The sequence below is a fragment of the Pongo pygmaeus genome, chromosome 15 (assembly GCF_028885625.2).
Source record: "Pongo pygmaeus isolate AG05252 chromosome 15, NHGRI_mPonPyg2-v2.0_pri, whole genome shotgun sequence".
Classification (NCBI taxonomy): Eukaryota; Metazoa; Chordata; class Mammalia; order Primates; family Hominidae; genus Pongo; species Pongo pygmaeus.
Genome location: NC_072388.2, coordinates 49,053,257 through 49,076,599, shown reverse-complemented (window position 1 = coordinate 49,076,599; position 23,343 = coordinate 49,053,257). Strand labels below are relative to the sequence as shown.

General features: G+C 45.2%; 1 protein-coding gene across 10 annotated transcripts in view; it reads left to right on the top strand.

Annotated features, from left to right (window-relative positions):
* The first annotated feature begins 1,053 nt into the window (after positions 1-1,053).
* Positions 1,054-23,343, top strand: part of CDKL1 (cyclin dependent kinase like 1) — a 67,671-nt gene continuing 45,381 nt past the window's right edge. The window contains exons 1-2 of one of the 10 annotated variants that reach the window (XM_063651210.1): positions 1,054-1,341; positions 2,448-3,039. In XM_063651210.1, coding sequence (XP_063507280.1) covers positions 2,869-3,039 — 171 coding nt within the window. In that variant the 5' untranslated portion in view covers positions 1,054-1,341; positions 2,448-2,868. Of the gene's footprint in view, positions 1,689-1,715; positions 2,298-2,447; positions 3,040-23,343 lie in introns of those variants that run through there. The other 9 variants (XM_063651214.1, XM_054447638.2, XM_063651208.1 and 6 more) reach the window with 9 other exon arrangements.

The window sequence follows — 23,343 nt, the reverse complement described above, 5'->3', positions numbered from 1 at the left end:
ATTCTTCCAAACATTTAAGGAATTAATAATACCAATTTAATGTAAACATCTCTAGAAAATAAAAGGGAAGAGAAACACTTCCCAACTCATTTTCTGAGATCAGCATTATCCTGATGCCAAAATTAGCAGATATTACAAGAAAACTATACATCAATATCTCTGAAAACATGAATGTAAAAATTTCCAATAAAACATTACTGATCAAATCCAGCAATATATTAAAATGATAAAATCATAAATAAGTTGGGTTTATCCCAGGAACAAAAGCTTGGTTCAACATCTAAAAATCAATATAATTCACTGTATCAACAGACTACATAAAACCAATTAGGTGGTGCACACCTATAATTCTAGCTACTCAGGCCTGGCAGAAGTGGGAAGATTGCTTAGGCCCAGGAGTTCAAGGGTACAGTGAGCAGTGATAACACTACTTAACTCCAGCCTGGGTGACAGAGTGAGACTCCCTCTCAATTAAAAAAAAAAAAGAAAAGAAAGGAAAAGTAAATGATCACCTCTAGATGAAGAAACGCATTTGATAAAATTCAACATCCATTCATAATTTTAAAAAGCAAACAAAAACACTAAGCAAACTAGGAATGAAAGTGAACTTTCTCAGCCTCCTATTAATAAAAGGCTTCTGTGTTAGATACATATGGTTGCATAACAAATTACCCCAAAACATAACAGCAAACATATTTCAGTTTCTAGAGGTCAGGAACCCAGGTATGGCTTAGCTGGGTGCCCCTGGCTCAAGGTCTCTCACAAGATTGAACTTATATTGTCATCTGGGGCTACAATCTCATCTGAAAGCTCACTGGAGTTGGGGTGGTGGAGGAGATCCTCTATCCTCAAAAGGCTACATACGGTCTGATTCCATTTTCACGACATTCTGGAAAAAGCAAAACTATAGAGACAGAAAACATATCAATGGTTGCCATTTGCAAACAATTTCTGTTCACAGACCACCTCTAGACCATCCTTGTACTGGGTTTCCAGGGCAGCCACCAGCCCTCTCTCCTCAGCTCCAGGCTCCTTTCTGAACGCTTCCTGGGTTTACATTTAGTAGCATGCTGCTTGACACGGGATTGGCCCCTGTTTCATAGACACTGTGTTAATTTTCTCTCCTCAGGTACTGCTTCCAGGGCAAGTACCCGCATTGATGCTGGCACTGGGAACGGGACGGATGATAAAGTGTGAGGCAGTCTGCCCAGTGGCAACTGACATGATTTCATAATTTCCCCAGGTCCATCCGCTTCCCGCCAGTGTGCTCAGATTTGAGCAGTAGGAGTCCGTTGGAAGAAGGATGGGGGACAGGAACCGAAAACAATTAAGGCAGGCTCTGTAAGCTTCCACCTCCCACACCAGAAAACTCCCACAGCAGAAGACTGCAGTGGAACCTTCCCTGCTGTAGAGGAAAGTGCTGACTTTAACCAATTTCTGCGGTCACGCCTTCCTCTTCTTTCCTTTCTCCCTCTCATTCATTCACTGACGCCGCAGCACTGATCTGCACAGACGCAGAAGATGCCTCCAAGGGACCAAAGGGAATAACCGCGGTTCTGAGGTGTGGGGACGGCTGTTGCAGGGAAATGTGGACCGCTCAGGAGGGGCTCCTAGCGCAGGCGTCTTCCCCCGCAGACGCGGTTACAGCTGCGCTTTGCACGGCCTGCGGAAGTTTGCAAATCTAGCAGGTCTGCTCTCCCGGCAGTAGGACTCGGCCCGCGGTCAGGACAGCTCCCGTGGACGGCGGGTGGCCCTCGGGGCCCTTCCCTGCAGCCGGGACGGCGGCCGGCTGGGCCGGGCCGGGGGTGGGAAGCTGGGGCGCGGCGGCCCCGCCCAGGCAGACCCGGGGCGGGGGCCGGTTCCCATAGGGATCGCGGGCCGAGCCACGCCGAGCCGAGCTGGGCGGAAGAAGGCGAGGCGGGAGCCAGGCCCGGCCCAGACCGCCGCGGCGCCGTGAGTCCCGGGCGGGCAAGGAGGCGCGGGCCGTCCCGGGCCAACACGTGGCACCGCTCCATGCTGCGCGGCGCGGCTGGGGTGCACGTCCGGGCGCGGGAGGGTTTTCCTGGTCCCGGGGGCGCGGGGCGCGGGGCGCGGGTTGGTCTCCTGCGGCCAAGCCTCGCCGCCGCCTCCGCGGGGAGCCGGGAGGTGTCTTCTTGCCGCAGGGAAATGAGACCCGAAATTAGAACCGGGGAAGCCCTTAGCCCTCCCCGTGCTCCAGCCAGCTCAGGTGTCTTAGATCGGATGAACGATAACGTTAAAAAGATAGATTATCTTACAGCTCGGCTCGTTTTGGGATGGCAAGTTACATTTTAACTTACAGGGTATTTAACGGGCGATTAAAATCGGGTTACTGGAGGCAGCTAACTCTAGGCTGTTACTCCTGATCGCGTTGCCATTGCCGACACGGGTATACTCTTCATTCCTTAACATGTGCTGTTCTGTTCTAGGACCGTGACAAACACTCATCGTTGGGTGGGGCTCTAGTGCAGTCCGTTGGTGCCAATATTTTATAAGCGACGTTTTCAAACTATGTGAAGATCCTTTTCTTTTCTTTTGAGACGGAGGCTCGCTCTGTCGCCCGGGCTGGAGTGCAGTGGTGCGATCTCGGCTCACTGCAACCGCGCCTCCCAGGTTCATGCGATTCTTCTGCCTCAGTCTCCTGAGTAGCTGAGACTACGGGCGCCCATCACCACACCCGGCTAATTTTTTGTATCTTTAGTAGAGACGGGGTTTCACTATGTTGGCCAGACTGGTCTCGAACTCCTGACCTCAGGTGATCTGCCTGCCTCAGCCTCCCAAAGTGCTGGGATTACAGGCGTGAGCCACCACTCTCGGCTGAAGATCCATTTTAAGAAGATTTATTCCTCTATGATGGAGAAGTATGAAAAAATTGGGAAAATTGGAGAAGGATCCTATGGAGTTGTTTTCAAATGCAGAAACAGGGACACGGGTCAGATTGTGGCCATCAAGAAGTTTCTGGAATCAGAAGATGACCCTGTCATAAAGAAAATCGCCCTTCGGGAAATCCGAATGCTCAAGGTAATTGATTCACTTTTCCTTTTTTCTTTTTCGAGACAGGGTCTCACTCTGTCTCCCAGGTTGGAGTGCAGCGATGTGATCATAGCTCACAGCAGCCTGGAACTCCTGGACTCAAGCCATGCTTCTGCCTCAGCCTCCTGAGTAGCTGGGATTACAGGTTCTAGCCACTGCTCTGGGATCCACTTTTTCTTTAAAGTGAATTTTTAGGGATGAAAGAAATAAAGTGAGTCATTTATGTTAAAAGAATGTCATGGGACATGGTTATATCTTACTTCATAGCCTTTTGACTTCAGTGACACAAATGGGATATCTGCACAAGTCACTAATTATATAATGAACTAGAAAGCAGAGACAAAAGTGCTAGGTAAGGTGGCATTCGCTTTTAGAGATGCTGTGGGATATTTTATTTTTCTTCCCAATAGTTTCTCTCCTACCTGTAGACCTGGGTTTTCAAGGACCATCACAATTTGATAGTATAGGAATGTAAGACAATTCAATTTTGCTGGCATTGTTGATTTTTAAACTTCTAAGGTATTTCCTATTGGTATACTCAATCTATTAAGAGAATTAACCATTTACCTGTTTTCAAACTGCTAGGAAGCTCACAGATTCTCATTACACCTCATATGTATTTACTGCTGAGCATTATCATGTCCCATTTCTAAAAAGAAGCGTTCTTCTTAAAGAAGTGAAATGATCACTTTCTAATTTTTTTAACATTTTTTAGAGATGGGATCTCGCTATGTTGGCCAGGCTGGTCTCGAGCTCCTGGTCTCAAGCGATCCTCCCACCTTGGACTCCTAAAGTGGTGGGATTACAGGCGTGATCCATCAAGCCTGGCCTGATCACTTTTCAAATGTTTATTAGTTAACCCTAAAAATAACATGATATCAGAGGGGGGAAAGGTATTTATTACAAGCTGAAAGTGTGTTTTCCTCTAATGGAGAGACTACAGAACTTCTGTGAAGGTGAAATCCAAATCGCAATGTGAAAGGTGACGTAATGAATATGGTGGAGGTCAACTTTGTTTCAGTTATGGCCTCTCTGTTCTGACCTGTATAACTAACTACATGACAAGGGAAGAGCTACTTGGTGAGAGACAGATGAATGAAACTTCCAGGGGATTTACTATTATTCTTGCTTCTCCATTTTCTCCAGATCACTCTACAAATCTTGCGCCCATGGATAAGTGTGTGGGGTCACTTCTAGATAAGGAACCTAAATGGAAAGTAGCAAGCTTTGGATAAATTGAAATGGGTGGGTAACAGGGCGACTTCTCTATTTAGGTTTGGAATGTTCTTAACCAACAGGATATTGTCTATTGAGAGGAGATGTTTCCAAAGACCCCCAGGGGAGTGCTCCCATAGGCAGGGGTGAGACCTGCAGTGTTTTGACCATCCCTCTGCCTGGGTCACTCTACCCTTACCCTCTCTGTACACAGGGAGAGGCTGTTGGGCATTTTCACTTCCTCAGGCTTTCCCAGGGGAGGAGGTGATCATTACATTTCAAAGGTTCATTTACCTGAAAGAAAATCTGTTTCTTGCAGAAAGATACTCTTTTTCTGATTCTGAAGATTACTTTTGTGAATGCTCCTTTCAAATCTCTCACTACACTTTATCAATACTACATTAACAGTGATAGCTCCCCAAATTAATTGAGTTCTTCCGGGATGGAGACCTTGCCTCTGTAGGTCTGTATCCCCAAAGCATACTAGTTGGCACATCTAGGCCTCCAAAAAATGTTATTGTTGGATTGGAAAAAAAAGTTAACAAAATAAACTCTTAAAAAAGGTGGATGTTGCCAATAAATGGAGAAGTCAAATGTGTTCTCTTAACTGAATATTGATATTCTCCAAAGGATGGGGTTGTGTACACATGAGCCTGATTTCAAAGCATGCAGCACCCCACTCTCCAGATTAAGTGCACAGATGTAGACACCACTGATCTCTATGAAGTGGTGGGACTAGATTATAGGTAGAGTCTGTTCTTTAAAGCTGTAACTTTTCAGAGTTGTGTGATATTCCTAACACATAATACGTACTAGCCTGGGCATGGTGGTGCATGCCTGTGGTCCTAGCTACTAAGGAAGGAGGCCAAGGCAAGAGGATGGCTTAAGCCCAGTAGTTCAAGGCTACGGTGAGCTATGATTAGGCCACTGTACTCTATCTAGCCTGGGTGACAGAGTGAGACCCTGTCTCTTATAAAATAAAGATACTTAATAAATATTTGTTGAGTAGGTGAATTGAGGGTATGGTAAATGAACATTTTATTTTCTCCATTTATGGATTCAGTAAATACTCATAGAGCCCCAGTTGTGCCTAAAACGATGTTTAATGCAAAGTTGTACACCCTCTCTTTCAGAAGCTCAGCTCTTGGGAGAGAGGTAAGATGAATTGCCCTTTGGCTCTCACCCTTTGTAGACTGGGTTCCCAGTGAGCAGGGCATGTGTACCCTTGCCTGGTAAGAACTCTTTAGGTGCTTGTTGAATGGTGAAAATAAAGTGATTGGAGGCATGTTTGAGCTGAACTTTGAAATGTTTAGGGAAACGTGGAATGAGAGATAAGGCATTCCAGGCAGACACTCTATCCTAGGAAAAGGTGCATAAGTAGAAAGCACCCTATATTGAGGGAACACAGGTAATAACCCAGTGTCTTAGCCAAGATGCCCAGTGGGTGCTAACAGGCCAGGGAGAGAAGGAAGGGGGAAGCCAGGGTCTGGTAGGATCAGGTCATATTCTAGATTTCTTCTGAAAGAAGAGCACATAGGAATCAAATGATTGGATGAGAAATCAAGAACAATTTCAAGGTTTTTGACTAATTGACTGGAAGAATGAGGAGACTGTTCACTGTGATAGAGAGACCCAGGTGCAGATTTGGGGGAAAGGAAATAAAGAGCTCTGTTTTGGACAGGTTAAGTTTGAGTTGTGAACCCAAGGAGACTTGTAAAGTAGGCAGTTGACTACACAAGTCTGGCATTTAGGGGAAGTCCGGGTTGGAGACAAAGGTGGGGGACATAAGCATATGTATGGTATTTAAAGCTGTGGGACTGGAGGAGGTCACATGTGGGATGGAGGGACAGGTACTGAAGGTGGAAGCTCGGTGTACCCAGCCTTTGGGGGTCAGGAAGATGAAAAGGAACCAGGAAGGGAGGCAAGAAGAGGCGATCTGCATGGTAGGAAACCCCATAGAACAATGTTCTTTCTTTATTATTATTTCTTTTTTGGAGACAGTCTCGCTCTGCTACCCAGGCTGGAGTGCAGTGGCACAATCTCAGCTCAATGCAACCTCCGCCTCCCAGGTTCAAGAGATTCTACTGCCTCAGCCTCCCAAGTAGCTGGGATGAGAGGTGCCTGCCACCACACCTGGCCACTTTTTGTATTTTTAGTAGAGATGGGGTTTCACCGTGTTGGTCAGGCTGGTCTCAAACTCCTGACCTCAAATGATCTGCCCGCCTTGGCTTCCCAAAGTGCTAGGATTATGGGCGTGAACCCCCGCGCCTGGCCACAGTGTTCTTAAAAGCTTAGTGAAGAAGATTGTTCAAAAGTGAGGGGATGCTCTGTGGTGTCAGAGGTCTCCATTAGTAGATTTAGGATTAGCCATTGGCTTTGATCATGTGAGGGTCTTTGGCAACCTTGACAAGAGCTGTGTGAGTGGAGAGGCAGGAATGAAACCTTCATCAGCATGGGATTAAGAGAGACGAGAGGAACAAAGTGGAGATAGTGATATGGGCAACTGTTTTGAAGAGTTTTGTTATAAAAGGAAGACAAAAATGGGGCAGAGGTGTTCGTAAAGATGTGGGCTGAAGAGAGGTTTTTTTTGTGGTTGTTTTTAATATACGAGTGAGAAGTACATTTGTTTGCTAATGGTGTAAATAAATCCAGTAGAGAAAAAACTTGATGTTGGAGGAGGGAGAGAATTGCTGGACCCATGACCTTGAGTTACTGCCCTGAACCATACCAAACATAAATATCATTGCATAAAAAAAGACAATTTAGGCCAGGCACGGTGGCTCACGCCTGTAATCCCAGCACTTTGGGAGGCCGAGATGGGCGGATCACTTGAGGTCGGGAGCTTGAGGCCAACATGGCCAACATGGTGAAACCCCATCTGTATTAAAAATACAAAAACTAGCCAAGCGTGGTGCCAGGCACTTGTAATCCCAGCTACTCGGGAGTCTGAGACAGGAGAATTGCTTGAACCCGGGAGGCAGAGGCTCCAGTGAACCGAGATCGTGCCCCTGTGCTCCTGCCTGGGCGACAGAGCAAGACTGCTAGATTCTTTACATACACTCTCCTTAATCTTTCTGTAACAGGATCCACAGCTGGCTCCAAGCTATGGGGTGGAACTTCTTCCACCAGGGTATTCACCGTCTTCTGATTTGCATATGACACATGGACCCTACCTGAATTCAACTCCTTTCCATAACTCAGGTTTAAACATAGTAAAGATTTATTGGATGAGAGGTAGGGTGGTCATAACAGAAGTGAGATTACAGAGAAAGACAAGGTAACAGGAAGAAAATCACCTTAAGAAGTCAGGAGCTGGGTGTGGTGGCTCATGCCTGTAATCCCAGTGTTTTGGGAGGCCAACGTGCTGATCTCTTGAGCCCATGAGTTCAAGACCAGCAGGGGCAACGTGGTGAAACCCCATCTCTACAAAAAATAGAAAAATTAGCTGGGCGTGGTAGCATGCACCTGTAGTCCCAGCTACTCGGGAAGCTGAGGTGGGAGGATCACCTGAGTTCTGGGAGTCAAGGCTGCAGTGAGCCGTGATTTGTGTCGCTACACTCCTGCCTGGGCAACAGAGTAAGACACTGTCTCAAAAAAAAAAAAAAAATCAAAAAGTCAGGCACGATGGGCTGGAGCATCACAGGCCCTGTGGTGGAAAGCGGGCAGTGGTTCTGCATAAAGCAGTTGGATGCACTTGAACTCCATGCAGCCCCTTAGGGGAATATCTGTGTGTCCAGCCAAGGGGCAAGGAAAGGGCTATGTGGTTCAAAACAAATACAAACCATACAAATACAAAGTAATACAAACCAAAACCAATACAAAACAAAGACAAACCTTACAAATACAAAATAATACAAACCAAAACAAATACAAACCATACAAATACAAAGTAATACAATAGAATAATTGTATTACTAAGGCCCCAAACCCCTATGCTGCTGAACTTCCTCTCTGTGGAATGAAAATGCTAGGAAGAGGAAAGAATTTCTGCCAGCAGTGGCAGAAAAAGTAGATGCTCCTAGTGGAGTTGGAGGTCAAGGGCAGGACAGTGTCACTGTGGGATCTCTGGGCAGACGTTCTACCTATGGCAGGTGGTATGGGGGCGTTAAAATATATTAGACCAGCATTGGTCAAGGGCTGAAAGCAGCAGCTGGGACATTGTCTGTGACAGGTCTCCCTCCAGAAAACAAGAAAAACAAGTGAGACAAGGAGAAGGAATCATCTACTGCTATGTGGCAGGTAGGGGCAAGGGACCTAGTAAATTTGGACAAGCTGCCAAGTATCGTTGTTACCTAGGATGCACAAATTACACTAATAACAACCTTAGAAGGTAGATATTGTTATCCCATTTTACAAATGGATTCAGTATGGTTAATGATTTGCCGAGGGCTCCCGGTCAGTAAGCTGGAATGCAGACACAGTTCTCTCTGTCCCCAAGTTCATGCCATGTGGTTTGCCCGTACCAGAACCATCCATCACTTTATACCAAACACCATACTCTGAAGTCTCCCAATGACTGGTCCTCAGAATTTTTACTGCCCGTTCTCCAGCAAGGCCTTAGCTGTGAGATTTGTGGCTTCTGTGGAGGCCTGAGTGCAGATTCTAGCTGGAGCAGCAGTTCTTTCCATATCTCATTCCATACTATGGACTATTTTAGAAGGCTAAAAGTTATGATTTGCCACCTACAAAGATGAGAATAAGTGTGAGGGGAAATGTCCATTTGAAAATTAATTATAAATATCAACGTAATGCAGAGATTCATAATGAGAACACTGCCACTCCTAAAGGGTGAAAATTGGTTCTTGGCAGGTGGCAAAAAAATCTAACTTTTTTATTGTTTAAAGCACAGATATACATATGGTTCATGTATAAATATATAGTATATTTGTGATATTAAAATTTCATTGGTAAGTGATTAGAAAAAATGTGTAAAATGACTCTTTGAGGGAGAGAAATGAAAAAAGGTGCACGGGGTGTGGGTGAGGGGGACTGTTGAGTGTATCCTAGGTGCCAGCAGTAGGCTCTCATTTGATTTTAATTCGTCGTGAATAGTAATAACCTGCAGAATGTCCAGAGCATCCCTTTTTTCCCTGCTGTCTCCTTTCATCAGTGGCCTTCTAGAAGGGACAGGGGCTACAGTTAGAGACTTCAGTTTCCTTTTCTCTCTCTCTCTTTTTTTTTTTTTTTTTTTTTTTGGAGACAGTCTCACTCTGCCGCCCAGGCTGGAGTGCAATAGAGCAATCTCGACTCACTGCAACCTCCACCTCCTGGGTTCAGGCGATTATCCTGCCTTAGCCTCCCCCAGTAGATAGGACTACAGGGGCGCGCCACCACAGCCAGCTAATTTTTGTATTTTCAGTAGAGACAGGGTTTCACTGTGTTGGCCAGGCTGGTCTCAAAGTCCTGATCTCATGATCCGCCTCCCTCGGCCTCCCAAAATACTGGGATTACAGGCATGAGCCACCACACCCAGCTATGGAACTTCAGTTTCTGATCATGCTCGAAGCTGTGGAGTGACCTTGGGCAAGCTCTGGTGCTTCCTGGAGCCTGGCGCACCTTATCACTATGATTTATGTCCCTGTTTGGCATTGCTTTGCTGATTTTTTGCTGAGGAGAGCAGAGGGCTCTTGGGCCAAACATCTAACAGCGGTCAAGCAGCCTCAAGGATGCAAGAGCAGGAAAGTAGAGGGTCAAAGGGAGTAATAGCATAGAAGAGGAAAGCACAGACAGAAAGGCAGAAGGTGGGATTTTAACATAGTGCTGCGGCCAACGGCCAACGGAGGCGCTGGAGGCAAAAGCTCTTCACACAGTCCCCCCCCAAGAGACTCACTGTCTTCAAAGAGCAGACCAGAAGTCCTGCTGGGCACATTACCATCATGGTGACAGGCACATGCTTTAAGAAGTAGGACTGTCAAGGTTGCCTGTTATCCAAAGCATTTATTAAGTGCTTAACTGAATGTGCTCTGTGCCAGGGCCACATCCACTAAATGCTAAGAGTACCATGTAAATTCTCCCTAGCATTAGAATCTAATTAGAACTTTCACAGTTGGAAGGGCTTCTGCTCCTCAAATATTAGTTGAAGGAGTGTTTCCTCACTCAATAAAAACCTCAGCCAGCTGCAGTGGCTCATGCCTGTGATCCCAGCACTTTGGAAGGCTGAGGCAGGTGGATCATGAGGTCAGGAGTTTGAGACAAGCCTGGCCAACATCCCCGTCTCTACTAAAGATACAAAAAATTAGCCGGGTGTGGTGGCGGGTGCCTGTAACCACAGCTACTCGGGAGGCTGAGGCAGGAGAATTGCTTGAACCCGGGAGGTGGAGGTGGAGGTGAGTCGAGATAGAGCCATTGCTCTCCAGCCTGGGTGACAGGGCAAGACTCTGTCTCAAAAAAACAAAACAAAACAAAACAAAGCAAACAAACAAACACCTCAGTGGAAAATCCTGTGACATCTTTAAGAATTTCATCCTGCTGTTGCTAATAGGGGTCATTCTAGGCTCCCTCTCTTCAAATTATGTAATTGGCTTGTTGAGGTGGATTAATAACATATGTCTATTAATTGTTTTAGCTGAGTTCAGCATTTTCTGTTATGGATTATGGATTAACAAACCCAAATGTCTGTGGAATCACACTGTTAACATAAATGAGGGAAGCAGCCTGAATATAGGGCAAGATGGAGAGGTGGAGACTGGGGCAAACTGGGGTTCTCATGTCTGATCTAAAGGGGACAGCTACTGCTCAGTGCCACAGACTGCAAGCCTAAGGTGCTGGGTTTTCAGTCTTTTTTTTTTTTTTTTTTTTTTTTGAGATGGAGTCTTGGTCTTGTCACCCAGGCTGGAGTGTAATGATGTGATCCGGGCTCACTGCAATCTCTGCCTCCCAGGCTCAAGCGCTTCTCCTGCCTCAGCCTCCTGAGTAGCTGGGATTACAGGCACCCACTACCACACCTAACTAATTTCTTGTATTTTTAGTAGAGACGGGGTTTCACCATGTTGGACAGGCTGGTTGTGAACTCTTGACTTCAGGTGATCCACCTGCCTCGGCCTCCCAAAGTGCTGGGATTACAGACATGAGCCACTGCATCAGGCCCACCGCCCCCCCCATTTTTTTTTTTTAAGATAGGGTCTCACTCTGTTGCCCAGGCTGGAGTGCAGTGGGGCAATGATGGCTCACCGCAGCCTCAATCTCCAGGGCTCAGGTGATCCTCCCACCTCAGCCTCCTGAATAGCTGGGACTACAGGCATGCATCACCACACCAGGCTAATTCTTTGTATTCTTTTTTTTTTTTTTTTTTTTTTTTGAGACAGAGTCTCGCTCTGTCTTCCAGGCTGGAATACAGTGGCGCGATCTTGGCTTACTGCAACCTCCACCTCCCAGATTCAAGTGATTCTCCTGCCTCAGTCTCTCGAGTAGCTGGGATTATAGGTGCATGCCACCACACCTGGCTGGTTTTTGTGCTTTCAGTAGACATGGCCAGGCTGGTCTCAAACTCCTGACCTCGGCCTCCCAAAGTGCTGGGATTACGGACATGAGCCACTGCGCCCAGCCAATTCTTTGTATTCTTTGTAGAGATGGGGTTTCTCCATGTTGCCCAGGCTGGTCTCAAACTCCTGTGCTCAAGCAATCCTCCTGCCTTGGTCTCCCAAGGTGCTGGGTTTACAGGCATGATCCCCCCCATGTCCAGCCAGAGTCTTTTTTAAAAAGCCAGAAATCAGAATTTTATGTAAAGTGTCCTGGGATTTTTCCTACAACCTTTTATTCTGAGAAAAAAATCAAAATATACAGAAATGGAGAGAATAGTGCAATAAATACCTGCATACCCTTAGCTAGATTAGTTCATCAACTGTTAGAATTTTGCTGCATTTCCTTTCTGTCTTTTTTTCATTCTTTTTAGCGACAGAGTCTCACTCTGTTGCCCAGGCTGCAGTGCAGTGGCACAGTCATGGCTCACTGTATTCTTGAAATCCTGGGCTCAAGTGATCCTTTTGCCTCAGCCTCCTGAGTTGCTGGTATGACAGGCGTGTGAGCTTATAGTGCCTGGCTAATTTATTTATTTTTTGTAGAGATAGGATTTTATTATGTTGCCCAGGCTGGTGTCAAACTCCCAGCCTCAAGCAATCCTCCCACCTCAGCCTGCTAAAGCCCTGGGATTACATGTATGAGCCACTGTGCCTGCACTTCCTTTATCTCTGTTTCTCCTCTCTCTCTGTTTCTTTCTCCCTGTCTCACACACACTTTTTTGGCTGAGCCATCTACCTAAATATGTAGCATAATCTCCTGAAACAAAGATGTTCTTCTGTATAATCACATTATGATTTTCATACTCAATAAATTTATCATTGACTCAATACTATTATCTAATATATAGTCTATGTTCAAATTTCTCATATTGTTCTAATAATGGTTATATAACTATATATATAATGAAATAACTATATATATAAATATGTAGAGTTATTTTTAAATCCAGGATCTATTCAGTGACTGTACGTTGCCATGACTTTTTTTTTTTTTTTTTTGAGGCAGAGTCTTGCTCTATTGCCTAGGTTGGAGTGCAGTGGCGCAATCTCAACTCACTGCAAACTCCACTCCTTGGGCTCAAGCGATTCTCCTGTTTCAGCCTCCCAAGTAGCTGGGATTACAGGCACCTGCCACCGCACCCGGCTAATTTTTGTATTTTTAGTAGAGATGGGGTTTCACCATCTTGGCTGGGCTGGTCTTGAACTCCTGACCTTCTGATCTACCCGCCTTGGCCTCCCAAAGTGCTGGGATTACAGGTGTGAGCCACCATGCCTGGCCCATTGCCATGACTCTTTAGTCTCCTTTAATCTGAAAGAGTTTTCCACCTTCTTTATTCTCTTATTTCATCTTTCATGAAACTGACATTTTTGAAAAGTCCAGACCATCTATTTTGCGGAATGTGCCTTGACTTAGACTAACTGGGTGTTTCCAAATGATTTGATACAGGTTAAATGTTTTCAGTAAGAACACTGCATGGGTGAAGCTGTGTTCTTCACACTAGCTCCCATCAGGAAGTGTATGATGTCATTTTTATCCCCTAATTGGTACTGTCAGTTTTAATTCCTTAGTTAAGATGGGTCTGCCATATTTCTCAATTGTAAAAATGATTTTCTCCTTTATAATTAATAATCTGTGGGGTGATATTTTGAAACTGTGACGACCTTGTTCCCCTTCCCCAACAACTTTCACCCAATGGTTCTTTTTTTTTTTTTTTTTTTTGAGACAGAGTCTCGCTTTGTCACCCAGGCTCAAGTGCAGTGGTGCGATCTTGGCTCACTGCAACCTCCACCTCCTGGGTTGAAGCAATTCTCCTGCGTCAGTCTCCTGAGTGGCTGGAATTACAGGTGCCCACCATCATGCCTGGCTAATTTTTGCATTTTTAGTAGAGACGGGATTTCATCATGGTGGCCAAACTGGTTTCAAACTCTTGGCCTCAAGTGATCCACCTATCTCGGCCTCCTAAAGTGCTGGGATTACAGGTGTGAACCGAGCCACCGTAGCCGGCATCAACCAATGGTGATGTAAAACAGTTATTGTAAAATAGTTATTTTTCTACAATTCTTTCTACACTCATTAGTTATCATTTTTCTGTAAAAAAAAAAAAAAGATTTTCTTCCCCTCTGCCCCCACCCCTCCTTTTCGTATCACTGTGGATTCATGGATTTTTAAAAATTCAATATGTTACACACCATCACTGTCAGTATTCTTTTTGACTCTGAATTGGCACACATTTAGCATTTGCGGATCCTTCCATCTAACTCCTGTGTCCTGACAGATGTCCATCCTTCTTTGAGCATTTGTTTACTGTGTGGCACAGCCAAATGTCCCAGGCTTATCCTGCTCCAGCCCTGTATCAGCCATTTCTCCAGAGACCCCTGGTTCCTTTTAGTGAGAATGAGATCTCTTGACCTTAAAATGTTGACAAATAATTTTTTAAAATTTTAAACATCATTCAGGCCAAGTAAAACACATCTGCAGATACTGTTTGCCATATAAGCTGCCAGTTTGGGGCCTTAAGGATTGGACAGTTTTCATTCTCTGCAGATGTTCTCATAAGAGACTCACAGAGATCTGGCCCATTGATGTTCATTACTAATGTATAGATCGATGCTGGGAGTTTATGTAAACTGGTTGTCAGTAGCATAGGAGACAAAACAGAGCATTCCCTTGCCCACAATGATAGAAACCAAACAATCCTCTTATCATTATCTCTCCCTATTAGTTCAACAAGTGGGGACCTGTTTAATTTTATTTTTACAAGATAATATACTAACTGCAAATAGTAACAGGCTGTTTTGTTTGTTTATTAGAAGATTTTTTGGTTTAGCTCTTGATGTGTTTATCTAGAAAGATTATATTCCTGCTGTGTAGTGAACTCCTAAGTGATAAAGCTGCCACACAAATACTTTCAGAACAACAGAAGCAGAAACCAACAAGCTGGCTCGTTACCTTCTTAAAGACTCCCAGTTTGCAAGGAGATTAAGCACATACCACCATCTGTCAGTGTTCTGCTGCCGCTATACACACCCTGCCACACAACACACCGTAGACTCTAGAAAACAAAATGTCACAGAGCAGGAGGAGGCAGGATAAGTGATTTTTGTAATTCACATTGATAAAAGACATAATTTACGCTATTGCTTTTTTGCCACTTAAATTATTTTTATTTCTAACCTGTAAAATTTCTAGGTGGACAGCATGTTTTTGTTGTTGTTGTTGTTGTTGTTTTTTTTTTTTTGAGACAGTCTCACTATGTTGCTCAGGCTGGAGTGCAGTGGCATCATCTCAGCTCACTGCAACCTCCTCCTCCCCCCAGGTTCAAGCAATTCTCCTGTCTCAGCCTCCTGAGTAGCTGGGATTACAGGCACACGTCACTATGTCCAGCTAATTTTTGTATTTTTAGTGGAGGTAGGGTTTCACCATATTGGCCCGGCTGGTCTCGAACTCCTGACCTCAAGTGATCCGCCCACCTTGGCCTCCCAAAGTGCTGAGATTATAGGCATGAGCCACCACGCCCAGCCGACAGTGTGTGTTACATATTGTTATTATAAGACTCCAAACCGGCCGGACACGGTGGCTCACACCTGTAATTCCAGAACTTTGGGAGGCCGAGGCGGGTGGATCACGAGGTCAGGAGATCGAGACCATCCTGGCTAACAGGGTGAAACCCCGCCTCTACTAAAAAATACAAAAAATTAGCCAGGCGTGGTGGCACACCCCTGTAGTCCCAGCTACTCTGGAGGCTGAGGCAGGAGAATGGCGTGAACCTGGGAGGCGGAGCTTGCAGTGAGCAGAGATTGCGCCACTGCACTCCAGCCTGGGCAACAGAGTGAGACTCCGTCTCAAAAAAAAAAAAAAAAAAAAAAAGACTGTAAACCACACTAAAAGGTAGTAATTATTGGCTGGGCATGGTGGCTTATGCCTGTAATCCTAACGCTTTGGGAGGCCGAAGCAGGCAAATCGCTTGAGCTCAGGAGTTCAAGACCAGCCTGGGCAACAAGTGAAACTATCTCTACAAAAAATATGAAAATTACCCAGGTGTGGTGGTGTGCACCAGTGGTCCCAGTTATTCAGGAGGCTGAGATGGGAGGATCACCTAAGCCTGGGAGGTCAAGGCTGCCGTGAGTGTGATTGAGTCACTACACTCCCACCTGGGTGACAGAGTGAGACCCTGGCCAAAAATAAAAAAGAAAAGAGAGAGTGAGAGAAAGAGAGGAAGGAAGGAAGGGAGGGAGGGAGGGAATGAAGGAAGGAAGGAAGGAGTAATTTTTATACGGAATGAATGGAAACATTCTTAAAGGGGCAAGGCTTGTGTCTTTCACTTTAAATTTTTGAAAAAAAAATTTTTTTTTTTTTTGAGATGGAGTCTTGCTCTGTTGCCCAGGCTGGAGTGCAGTGGCACGATCTCAGCTCATTGCAAGCTCCGCCTCCCAGGTTCACGCAATTCCTACCTCAGCCTCCCGAGTAGCTGGGACTACAGGCGCCCGCTACCACGCCCGGCTAATTTTTTTGTATTTTCAGTAGAGACGGGGTTTCACTGCGTTAGCCAGGATAGTCTCCATCTCCTGACCTGGTGATCCGCCCGCCTCGGCCTCCCAAAGTGCTGGGATTACAGGCGTCAGCCACCGTGCCCGGCCTTGAAAAATGTTTTAATCCACCTTTTTACTTGGCAGAATTGATGTTTTAGGCCACAAATTTCCTGTCAACAAGCATATTTTCTTGGAAATTATTAACTTTCTTTATTGCTTATTAACCTTAAAGTCCCTCTAGTAAAAATACTCTTGAGTAAAATTGCCTGGTTGAAAATCTTTGAACTCCATCTATTTTTTTGTTGTTGCTGGAATAATGAAAGTTTAAGAATTTCTAAACTGGCCAGGCACAGTGGCTCACTCCTGTGATTCCAGCGCTTTGGGAGGCTGAAGCAAAAGGATAGCTTGAGCCCAGGAGTTCCAGGCTGCAGTGAGCTATGATCACACCACTGCCCTTTAGCCAGGGTGACAGACTGAGACTCTTTCTCTAAACAAACAAACAAACAACCACACAGAATTTCTAAACCAACAGATGTTATCAGCCACACATAAAAACCAATGAAATAATTGACTTTATAACTATCACAGGGTTGCTGCATTAATTCTTGGCTGTGTCAGTACCATTTTTCATTTTTGTCACAATTGTACTATTCCTTCTCTCATAGTACTTTCCACGTACTGTGTTAGTCAGTAAAACAGGTCAAGCATCCACGGTGCACATCACTGGCCTGTGCTGGGTCTTGAGAGGAATCCAGAAGAGACCTGTGAGCCAGGTGTGAGGCTTTTTTCCTCATACATGTAAGCTGAAGGAGAGGCAACAGGGCAGCAACACAGATGACTTGGGAAAAGGGGCTACCTCTTTGTCACTTGCTTGTTCCCTCCAGACCTGATCGAGCCTGATTCCAGATGTTTTCTTAGGACAGTGGTCAGTAGATCTCTATTATCCAGCTCACAGTGGGCAGCTTTGGGTTACTCAGTCACTTGATGTCCTACATTCATGTGCTCACTCTACCAAGTCCCAGTGACATGCCAGGAACTGGACACGTCTACACAACTGGGTATGCCAAGTCATATGGCCTGAATAGTAGGGCAGCTTTGACCTGCTGTGCAAAGTTCCCTCTTGTCCTGGGTCCTACTCAGTGTTAGCAGCCTTCTAAATCACTTGGTAAATTAGGCAGAGCAGTGCCCAAGGGCTGTATATGCTGCCTCCAAAATCCAAAGAGACCCACCAGGAGCAATGCCCTTTTTTAAATGGTAGGGGATACAAGGTGCAACAATTTGTCCTTTAAAGAGGATGCAGCTGGGCATGGTGGTGCCCACCTGTAGTCACAGCTATTTGGGAGGCTGAGGTGGGAGGATCACTTGAGCTCAGGAGTTGAAGGCTACAGAGAGCTATGATCATGCCACTGCACTCTAGCCTTGAGGACAGAACAAGGCCCTGTCTCAAAAAAAAAAAAAGAAGTCACAGCATGCCCCAGGCCATTGGACTCCTAGAATACCACTTATATGCCATTCCCCAGAGGGTTTTCTTCTGCTCTCTGGTACACACATATCTTAACTGGACATCCAGAGTACTTGCCATTTCTGTTCACCAGGAGATCCAGTTAACATGATGTCATCAATACAGTGGAGCTGCATGATATTCAGTGGGATGTCAGGACAATTAAGGTCCTTGTGGATTATATGGTGACAGAGTGCTGGAGAGTTAACTTAGGCTTCAGGCAAGACAGTGAGTGTGAACTGCTGTCCATCCCACACAAGGTGAACTGCTTTTGATCTAACTTACTGATTGGTATTGGAAAGAATACATTCAAGTCAATAGTTGCATGTCAAGTGCCAGAGCCTGTGTATATCAGTTCCAGGAAAGATATCGTATCTGGCCCAGCTGCTGCAATTGGAAGTACAGTTGGGTTGAGTTTATAGGAGTCTACCAGGTGAGTTGAGGGGGTTAGCATGAGCATCACCACCTCTGCATTCCTAAGTCTTTGATGGTGGTACTCATCACTGCATTTTCTCCTGGGATGCAGTTTTTCTTCGGATTTACTATTTTGACCAGGGGTGTTGCAGGGAGGAAGAGCAGTTTCAGGAGCTTGTATTTGGCCCTTTCTGCCATATTGGCTCTTACTTCACGGGTCATAGAACCAATGTGAGCGTATGCTTAGCCGACTGCTAAGCATACCTATCCCAATTTTGCACTTCTCAAGTGGAGGAAATTATCTCAAGAATGGATTCATGGACCTGTTAAGCCCACTATGAAACGGTGCTCTAACCTGAGGCCATGGTAACATTTGGGGTCCCCACATATCAGTGCCAGCTCAGACCTTGTAGCCACAGCCCTTGAAAGGTCTGAGTATTTTCCTTTCCCAGTTACTCTGGTAAATGGCCACAGATCCCTTTGAAAAGTGAGGAATATTCACAGTGGCATTGCAGGATCCTCCTTGAAGGTGACTCAGTAAGTAACACTTTGGACTGGAACTGACTTAGATCTAGAAACTGGGCGAGGAGCTGCAGTTTTCCACTCTAGCAGTTGACACCAACCTTCTGCTTGCTCAGTTTCTTCTGGCAATGCATGTCGGGTGACACACGAGCCAGGCTGTCCTTCTATCTCACCTATAGGAACTCCATGGCGCTCCTGTGCATTATTAGAACAGATTTCTGTGAAATAAGGTGTTCTGGCTTGCTTCCCATTATGGTAATTTTATGTACCTTGCCACTGTAAGCACCTGGTCTCTGCCACTCTGGAGTCTTATCACTTTCATCAGAACCAGAAAGCCTAGTTCTGTGGTAGCATCTCCAGCCTACTGAGGACAAGTCTGTCTACCCCACCCACAGAGGACAGCAGTGATGAGCTCTTGAAGATGCCACTGGGCTCCTTTCTGCTCCTTACTGCTTTAGTGGAGAGAGTATCCTCTGGGCCTTCCAAGGAAACATAATCAGGTGGTAGGTCCTGCAGTCCCACATCACGCATCCTTTCTAATATTTCCCTCTCCTTGAGTCCCCAGGCGCCTTCCTCAATACTCTGCCAAGGCACTTCCAGCATGTCTACCTTACCTACTAAAAGCCCAACCTTCAAAGGGCTATGCCAGCAGCACATTTAAGACTGTCTGCTGTGTGCTGTGGCTCACACCTGTAATCCCAGCACTTTTGGAGACTGAGGCGGGCAGATCACTTGAGGTCAGGAGTTTGTTACCAGCCTGGCCAACATGGCGAAACGCTGTGTCTACCAAAAATGCAAAAATTAGCTGGGTGTGATGGTGCGCACCTGTAGTCCCAGCTACTCGGTTGGCTGAGGAGACAGAATCTCTTAAGCCCAGAAGGCAGAGGTTGCAGTGAGCCAAGATTGCACCACTACACTCCAGCCTGGGTGACAGAGTGAAACTCTGTCTCAAAAAAAAAAAAAAAAAAAAGATTGTCTTGACAGGCACATTGTCTCACAGTATCCCACATCTGTAATCCCAACACTTTGGGATGCCGAGATGGCAGAATCGCTTGAGGCCAGGAGTTTGAGACCAACCTGGGCAAGATGGTAAGACCCTGTCTCTACAAAAAATTTTTTTTAAATTATCCAGCCATGGTCATGTGTGCCTGTGGTCCAAGCCACTGGGGAGGCTGAGGCAGCAGGCACACTTGAGCCTAGGAGTTCAAGGCTGCAGGGAGCGATGATCATGCCACTGCACTTCAGCCTGGATGACAGATTATGACCCTGTCTCTATAAAAAAAAAAAGTAAAATTTAAAAAAGAGCTGTCTGCAGGTGTCCTTGTCAAGAATTAAGTCCCAAGTTATGGGACAGTGTAGTGCTCTCATATTAATGAATTTCCCCTTCTCCAGCCTTACATTTTACTACTGGTCATGGCCCAGCCTCTTGGAGACTGCTGCTGGTACCTATGAGGCAGGTCTCGTCATTCTTGAGTGCAGTTATTTCCTCACAGAGCAAGAACCTTATTGCCCTACTCAGGCACTGCAACAACCTCATCCTATTATAGGTCCGTGGGCCCTAGAAGGAGGTGGGGTAGAGTCTAAGGAGGACAGGCATCCCCCTCCTAAGGAGGCACCTGCATCATGTGAGGGATTTTTAGGGTCTGCAGGTAAAGGAAGCAGCTAACCTACAGCAATGGAACTGAGTCACTTTTCCTAGCCCTGAAGGTTCAGGGAAATTTGAGAATTTCAGATTCTCAGGCTCTTTCTCGTAGATGTCCCTATCTTAGATCTCAGGATTATTTTCTTTTCTCACCATAGCCCTGACTTAGACATGAGAGACCTGTTGAGGCTGGATATTGTCCCCTTTGTAGCTCTGCTGCTCTTTAAGTCCTGAGATTGATTTTTTGGCACAGTCTTTCCTGTCTGTAGGAGATAAATGTCTCTGAATACTGCCAGCAAGGCCTTCTGACTCCCATAGTTGACTGTTTGTGGCTAACCTGACCCTGTCATTTTCTTTTTTCTTTTTTCAGTGATTTATAGATGTTAACAAGAGCCAGCTTATTCAATACTCCCCATAATGACCATTGCCGCATACCACTCATATGCCACTGCAGTGCCCAAGCAAGCTTACACCCCATTCAAAACCAGCCCTGACAAAAGGCTTAGTGACTGTGTTGCTACAGCTCCCCGGGCTTCCTCCCACCCCACTTATCATCAGCAGTGGGGTCCTTGTTGCCATCTGCTCCATGATTGATCCAGTTCCAGAATTCCATTCTGAAGGTCTGCTAGCTAAGGCCACTTCTGGTACCAATGGTCTTAGCCTGTGCACCTCCCAGAAAGTAAAGTCTGAGACAGGAACTGTGTGTTAGGAGTTTATTTTGGGAAATGATACCAGAGAGCAGGAGTAGGGAACAGGAGAGAAAACAAGGAAGGAGGAAACCCAATGTAACCGGGAACGGGGACTCATCCTGCCAGGCCTCTTTAAGGAGCCCAAGGAACGGAAGAGAGGACACTGAAGCACTCTGTCCCCCATTGGTCCAAGGCTCCCCTATGGAGTGTTAACTCCTGCAAGTACCGAATCCCAGCAGCATCCCACACCTCAGCATCGCATAAGGCCTGGGCAGAAAGCAAAAACCGAGCACAGCTGGGGTGAGGCTCTGTCAGGCTACAGGCGCACAAAGCTAGCTGCTGCAGTGGTTTCAGCAAATCTTCAATTAAAAGATGGGCTGAAAGAATGGGAAACAAGACAAAAGAGGCGACTAAAACACTGACCTCCTTGCTGTTCTAGAAACACTCCAGGCAGAATCCCTCATAAAAGCCATTGGAATGATTGCTCCTACTGCTTGGAACATTTTCCCAAACATCTTTATGACCTTTACCTTCTTCAGATCTTTTTTCATTTATCATCTTCTCAGTGAGGGCTTCCCTCATTTCACCATTCCACCACGCTATGCCCCTGTCCACCTTGTTTCTTTCCATAAGACTTACCAACGTCTGGGTGCTTGAATATAAGCTCACGAGAGCAGAGATTTTTGTCAGTTTTGTTAAGTATATAATCCCAGATCTTACAGTAGTGTCCAGCAGAGCAGAGGGCTCAATATACTGTTCTTAACAATAATATATGACAAGTGAATATATGAAAATGGAAGGATTTTAAAATATTTTTTCATATACTTCCTATTTTCACCTGCATAATATTTATTATTTTCTGGTCTGAATATAGCACAATGTATTCAGCCATCGTCCTCTGGTACAGGATGTTCATGTTGTTTCATATTTTTTGCCTCCACAAGCAGTGCTGGAATCCTGGTATGGATATTTTTATGCAGTGATGCTTTTATTTATGGAAAGTATATTCTCAGAAGTGGAGTGCTAGTAAGAGGATGTGTCTGTGTGTGTTTTCAATAAATTTTATTTTTAGAATAGTTTTAGATTACAGAAAAACTAGAAGATAGTAGAGTTTCCATATACCCTGCTCTCAGTTTTATCTTTTAGTAACATCTTATATCAGCATGGTATAGTTACTATAATTAATGAACCAATGCTGATGCATTATCATTAACTAAAGTCTATCCATACTTTATTCGCATTTCTTTAATTTTTTGTTGAATTTCCTGTTTCTGTTCCAGAATCCCTTCTAGGAAACTACATTACATTTAGTAATCATGTGTCCGCCAGCTCCTCTTGGCTGTGACAGTTTCTTAGACTTTCCATGTTTTTGATGACTCTGGTAGTTTTCAGGAGTACTGGTCACATATTTTGTAGAATGTCCCTCTATTGGAATTTGTCTGTTGTTTTTCTCATGATTAGACCAGGGTTATGGGCTAGAAGACCACGTCCCATCCCATCAAGTGTACATACTATCAACGTGACTTACCGCTATTTTTTTTTTTTTTTTTTTTTGAGATGGAGTCTCGCTCTGTTGCCCAGGCTGGAGCGCAGTGGCACCATCTCGGCTCACTACAACCTCCGCCTCCCGGATTCAAGCGATTCTCCTGCCTCAGCCTCCCAAGTAGCTGGGATTACAGGCGCCTGCCACCACACCCGGCTAATTTTTGTATTTTTAGTAGAGACGGGGTTTCACCATGTTGGCCAGGCTGGTCTCAAATGCCTGACCTTGTGATCTGCCCACCTCAGCGACTTACCACTATTGATGTTGACCTTGATCACCTGGCTAAGGTAGTGTCGTCAGGTTTCTCCACTGTAAAGTGACTTTTCTTCTGCCATTCTATTCTATGCTGTTTGGAAGGAAGTCACTACGTGCAGCCCACTCCTACAGAGGGAGAAGTTAGGCTCCAGTCCTTGAAGGTGGAGTATCAACATAAATTATTTGGAATTCTCCAATATAGGAGATGTATCTACTCTCCCACTGACTTATCTTTTATTTATTTGTTTATTCATTCATCCAGTCAATCATTTATTTATATCAGTATGGATTTGTGGATATTGTATCCCTTTGATATACTTCCATCAATGTAGGGTTTGCTTTGGTTTGGGTTTTAGTACTTTATTATTTTCTGGCACTACAAGATGCTCCATGTTCATCTTATATATTTCCTGCCCAAGTTCTAGAATTGGGTATTTCTTTTTTAAATTTTTTTAAATTTTACT